The 6,215-nt window shown below is 37.8% G+C and overlaps 1 protein-coding gene across 1 annotated transcript; it reads right to left on the bottom strand.

Annotated features, from left to right (window-relative positions):
* Nucleotides 1,370-5,653, bottom strand: LOC109833212 (cytochrome c biogenesis protein CCS1, chloroplastic). Its single transcript, XM_020400806.1, has 9 exons — nt 5,157-5,653; nt 4,855-5,079; nt 4,657-4,768; nt 2,952-3,224; nt 2,450-2,715; nt 2,218-2,374; nt 2,028-2,111; nt 1,658-1,943; nt 1,370-1,432 (listed from the first exon to the last, which is right to left on the bottom strand). Exons 2-8 carry the CDS (start codon nt 4,989-4,991, stop codon nt 1,803-1,805), a joined length of 1,170 nt encoding a protein of 389 aa, XP_020256395.1. The 5' UTR covers nt 4,992-5,079; nt 5,157-5,653; the 3' UTR covers nt 1,370-1,432; nt 1,658-1,802.

Here is a 6,215-nt window from a genome sequence, read left to right as displayed (position 1 = left end):
GAGGAAATAAAAGTTATAGTGCATAAAATTATGTTGTTATTAGTTGATGACGGTAACACAACATAGTACATAGGTTTTACTCAGCGTATGCTCGGTAATTTGTGGGAGTGCATTTTTTTACGTTTACTGCGTAATCTACAATATGAGATATGAGCCAGACCAATCAAATATGATATAGCTTATATAGATTAAGGATTGATGATGGCTTGAACCCATAATGTTTACCATGTATGGGTCTCTGTAAATACATGTCGGAATTGAGGCTTACTGTTTTAAACGAGAAAAAGTAAAAAGGGTTTTGATTATTGACTTGAAATATGACGAAAATGGGGCTCACTTATCATAAACTTCAAATTTCAGAAATTTTTAGCATTCCATCAACCTTATCACTGCAATGAAATACCAAACCTCCAGGCTGAGTGTCAGATGATCAAGCTGTGGCCAGCGGAAATGGGGCTATTTTTAATAGTTATTTAAACAAATTTTGGTTATGCTTAATTTTATGTTTGATCATGATATTCATGGAACAGAACAATTCTAAGGTAGACCAGGCAGGTAGATAATATATTAAGGGTGAACTGCACTAAACTTCCAAAACTTTCAGCGTTCTGCAGTGAACTCTCAATAACTTTTGGAATTGCAGAAAAAACCCCTAGTAAGTTTCTGCATTTGCAGATAGCTCCTATAAATTAGAACCAAAAAAAAATTAAAATACATTTTGGAAGTTCTTGGAGGTTTAGTGCAAGTAACCCAAAAGATAATTGCAGCTTTTCAGCAAAAGTTATTGGGGATTTAATGTGATTTTGGAAGTTATCGGGGGTGGAGTTCTTCAGGGTTTAGTGTAATTTACCCATGTACTAAACCAGAAGCCCACCTTTTCTTGCTTTCATGCAGCCCTTGGCAACCCAACTTCTCCATTCAATAATTTTCTTAAGACCCAGTTAGCAACCAAATTTAAGCTCTCTTGATTATATTTATATAGCTCCCTAAGCTCACTAAATACTTCGAGAGCCACAGTTCCATTTACTATTATTTTTATTTTTTTATCAGGAGAGGAGAGAGATTATGGTTAAGTACGAGATGAGGACACAGAGTTGTCTAATGGTATGCCAATGTGCAGCAAATAAAAATAGAAAAGAAAATAGACTTGATCCCCAATGGAAAATATGCACAGGATCTCAGAAGAGAATTAATAGTTTTATAGAACATATTCTTTACAATATATCAGAGATGCTTTTAAAGTGTCTATGTATACAGTAAAAAAATGTTTAACAGGGTGTTTACTTGGTTTTTCATTTTACAGTGGGCTATACTTCTTTCAGACAGTGTGCGTTCATAAATTTACATTAAACCCCATAATGGTTTTTTTTAGCTGTGTCTAATTTCCTTTGAGCTCCCTCGTTGTAACCCTAGCCTTGGCCTAGACTTCAATCTGCAGAGAGTTAAAATATTGAGAATTAACTCTTTTTTTAATAGCAAGTGAATAGAAAACTCTTCTGAAGCCTTTAGAAAAATAACCAATATTAGTAACATACAGAAATAGAATTGTTTCTTGGAAGGCTTTTGCATGAACATGATAAAAATTCTCTAAATCTGGATTTCTTTTTTTAACAAAAGTTCGAACTTGGAAAGTTTGTTTTGGATGTTAGAATGTTACCCCGTTGGAGTTCAAGCCCTTAATCTCAGAAATGCAACTGTCGATCTAACTCTTGCTGTCTATCTCCTTCAACCTCAACCATCCCAAAAGTTGTCATTAATCAACTTTGAACTGTATGAAAGTGGAGAACTGAGAAGAAAACATATTAGCTCGTCACGCTATCGCTGCTGCCAACTAGCTCAGGTACTTCATCAAGTAAGCGATTCATCTCATCAGGGAACTCAAGCTTGGCTCGGTTAGTCTTCCCTCCAATAACAACAGTGGTTCCATCTTGCAATGCCCATATCTACAAAGGACACCGAGGCCATTAAGATTAATCTGTACTAATGAACATATTCATACGCTACTAAAACAATGTTATATATATCACCTGAGAATGAGATAAATAGCTGATGCAAGTAGTAAGCATCAAAGCACCAAACCCAGCATAGACTACAGGCACTCCAGGATCCGTCTGCAATAAAGAATAATGAGATATTAATCATAATAGCAGACAATAATGGTAGACGTTGAATATAGAAAGATCAAGGCACTCCAAGAAATGTAGTTGTTGTTATCACCTTTAGATCAAGACCACTACTGCCAATTGCATCTTCTATCACAATTCTTATACCATCAATATCGATTGGAAGTTTTGAAGAAGGTCGGCGCACCCCTGCAAATTTCCCCTCTTGATCATACAAGACAATTGATTGTAAATCACGAGCAAGCATTGATCTGAAAGTTGAAAGAATAAGAGATTATTGGTTATCACCCTGAAAAAAAATGCAACAAGGAAGAACATTGACATACATTCCCTTCACACTAGAGGAATCATCATCTGCAACAGGCAGAAAGGTCCCATAGAGCTTCTTGTCACCATTTATTTGTAAAGGAGCCACAGCCAAATTGAATGGACCCTCACCATTCTTTGTCACTTGGAGTGCTGAAAAACCCCAATCCGTTTGATAAATTGTAATCCCACCATATCTCAGAGGATCATTAACACTAATTGTTTTCCTCATGACTTCCTTCCCATTAAGGTCAAATAATGACAAGTCAGTGTGAAATTGTGAAACCTGGGGAATTGACATAAAATTGTTAACACGATGTCTAAAAAGGGAGAGGAAATATGAAGCATTTGACAGAGAATAAGCTGCCATCGAACAAAAAATAATGAGTTTTTCCCTTGAGAAAAGAAAGACCTTAAGAAAGCATGAACATTGTAAGTACAACAAAACAAGTCTCCTGAGTACGAGCGGAAGGCAAAAGGAAGTCAGAAAATAAAACAAGAACTTATAGAAAAAGCATTTACCTCACCACTCTCATAATAGTCCATATAGAATCGGTTGACATGAACTACGGTGTTGAAGGCTTCTATAGGAGTAGAAAGAAAGCCATTAGGAGTCATGACATCACCAACTACAAAGTTCAGGCCCTGAGGAACATTTACAGAGCCTCGAAAGCTTCCACAAGCACTAAGAGTTGCTCCACCCATGACTAGAAGCATTGCTAGATGCACCCCAATGGGAGCAAAGCGACCAGCCATTCCCTTGAAAGCATACAAAGCAGGCCCTTTTACAAATACCTGTACAGTTTAACAAAGATACTACTAAGATTTTGAGCACTTTTGTGAAAGACATGTACGCTTGGAACAAAAATGTTTATATATGTCCATGTAGAAAATCAGAAGTGTAAGTAACTATAGTATCGATCTATAAGCTAACTTCCTGCACCTAAACAAAATGACACAGAGAATATCATGTTTGATCAGTTTCCTAGTTACACTGATCACAAGGTGATGTGTGTGATGTCTTCTGAGTTAAGTTGCATGGAAACCAGTATGGGTACCGGTGTGGGTGCGGGTGACACCACAGATACGTAAAAAATAGGGTAGGGGGACACAGCTACGTGTGCGTGTATTGAAATTAAAAATTTACATGAGATCATTATAGTTTTGAACTTGGGTATGGGCTGAAACGAACCTGACCTATATCTAACTAGTTTCAAGAAATGGACGTGATGGGTAGACTATACACCCAAGAAGTGTTTGACGAGTGCTTTAAATTAAAACATGAATCATATAATTGGTACGTGTCATAATAAATGTATGCACATATTCAAGGAGTGTCCATGAAGTTTGGGTACGGGAACGTGTTGGGTACATGTCGGTTACCAGTACGGCTTCATGATTAAAGTACCCGGGTAACATAGTTTCCAACACATTTTGGAACATTTTCATGGATTTTCTGGTTTAAACATAGTATTTAACGCTACCTATGTTCCAACATAACTTTTACTGAAACCCATGTACTTTTACTCTAAAATAAAATGATAGGTGAGTATCGCTATAACATAATGTGTTAAAGCTTATTGCAAGTGTGCAAGAGTCTGGCTCTGGTTCAAACATGAGAGGCAGAGTCCAGTTCTGGTATAGAACCAAACATGGGAGGGTATCCCTTCTCTTCCAAAAGATAGAATCAAAAGAGTGCATGAAGTTCAATTCAAGGAAAATATAAAAGGAATCTAGAAAGCAGGTAAAACACGAGATGGCTTAAAATAATTCCTAGGACAATAGAAGACTTGTATCCTTTTATAATAAGGATAGAACATTAGATAAATATCATTACAAAAGAATGGTGTATGAAATGGTGAAGTACTAAAGTTCCTTGAAATGTCACGTGATCAAGTTTAAAATTGATGATTCCGGGGGTCGTGTACAAAACTGACTTTGAACGAGAAATAGAGTGAACTACTTGAATTGCATATGAAGAGCTCCATAAATATTCTATGTGGGAGACAATCAGCACCAGTAAGAAATTGTTCATTGATACAAATGAAGGGATCAAATGAAGAGATATAAAGAAAAGCCATAAGGAAACAGTCTGAAAATATTCTACTTAAAAGGACATGGCACCAGATAGAAATATGTAGAATCATGCTTCTATATCGTGTACCTGCTTACGATAAAAAATTGCGCCAGTATATTCAAAGCTGTGAAAGACTGAACGAAAATTTACCTCAAATCCAGCACCCATCAGAATTATACCCAAATCCTGAACTGACGCTTGTGGAAGAGAGTCAGAAAACTCCAGCTTCCGAATAGAATCAGCTGAATGCTTGAAAGACCACCTGCATTATAAAGAACAAGAAATGTACTCCAACAAAATCAACACGTCGAACCCTTTAAACTAACACAAATGCATCCAATAACAGACCTCCTAGCAAGGCTTATACCATTTGGGTCTGCCGGTCGTTGTATGTACAAGCCATCAGTGACGCTGCAAGGAGAACCAACATGCCCAAAAACACGGGCGATGTGAACATGTGATCGAACCCAAGTCCCAGAATCCATCTCCAAGAGAAGAACCCTAGAACTGGATTTTTTTCAGGATACTTCTGAAAATAGTAATCAGGAGCTTCTCCTTGATCAATAACCGTTGCTGCAGACATGAACCAAGAACAAAAAACTAAGCATTCAGCCAACCATTCAATAAAAAATCGCATCTTGGGAACATACCCAGAGCCATGAGGGCCGCAATTGTGAACATCTCTCCAATTGCCAGCGGTAGATTAGAGAGGACCGCAAGAACTCTCTTTGGAAGTCTCTTGAAGAGACCTGAAAGAGGAAATTCCCCAATTCTGGCAGCGCCATTGATAGAGCTCTTTGATTCTGACAATGGCGGGGGTTTAGAATCGAAGAGGATAACCTCCTTCTTCTTCTTCGTCTGGTTCTTGTTGGTTAGGGTTTTCGTCTTGTTGTCTTGAGGAGCTCGAAGCTGGGACTTGAATTGGGTATTTAGGATCGGGGTTCTAGAATTTAGGGTTTTAGAGGGGTTTGAAGGAGAAAGATTCAGGGGTTGGAATGCAAAAGCGAGCATTTTGAGAGGGCTGGGATTTTTAGAGAGGAAAGAGGATTGAAGAGTGGGTGCTTCTCCATCAGGGAAGATAGAAAAAAGGACGGAAGATTGCCGATGGGTTTTGGATAAGATAGGAGTGAAGCACTTTTGCTTCTCGTGGAAATAAAATGGCTGCTCGATGATATTTAGATTGGGATCCTCTTCTCATCAATAGTGTTTCCTAATATCTCCTCGTGCATCTTCACCATTCATTTTGTGGGACCCACCTTTGCTTTCTTTGCTTTTGTACTCACCCACAAAATGAATGATGGAGATGCATGAAGAGATATTAGGAAAAACTGTTGATGAGGAGAGGATCTCAGTGGCCCCAAGTTCACCCCTTCTTTTTACCTTGACACGCCAAAATTGTTTTTGTGACACTTTGGGACCCAAAGTTCTAATATCATTTCATTTTGGTATCTCGTTGGTTCTCACTTCTATTTGTACTATATATGGGCCCGTTATTGCCAGTTGATAGGAATATATCTAAATAGCCAAATGTTCTCAGGCCGACAAGAATAGAGGTATGACATGCTAAGGACTTGATAAAAATTTGTTAAAATTGATTCCAGCTCCCAAAATAACTCCAAGTATCTTCCCCATGTTTTTTCAAAACTCCCAAAATTGCTAAAGTCAAACACACAACTCTTTTAGCACCAAAATACAAAAACCAACACTTT

Source organism: Asparagus officinalis, chromosome 3 (genome assembly GCF_001876935.1).
Source record: "Asparagus officinalis chromosome 3, Aspof.V1, whole genome shotgun sequence".
Classification (NCBI taxonomy): Eukaryota; Viridiplantae; Streptophyta; class Magnoliopsida; order Asparagales; family Asparagaceae; genus Asparagus; species Asparagus officinalis.
Note: the sequence above shows the minus strand (reverse complement) of the source record. Positions and strands in the feature narration are given on the sequence as shown.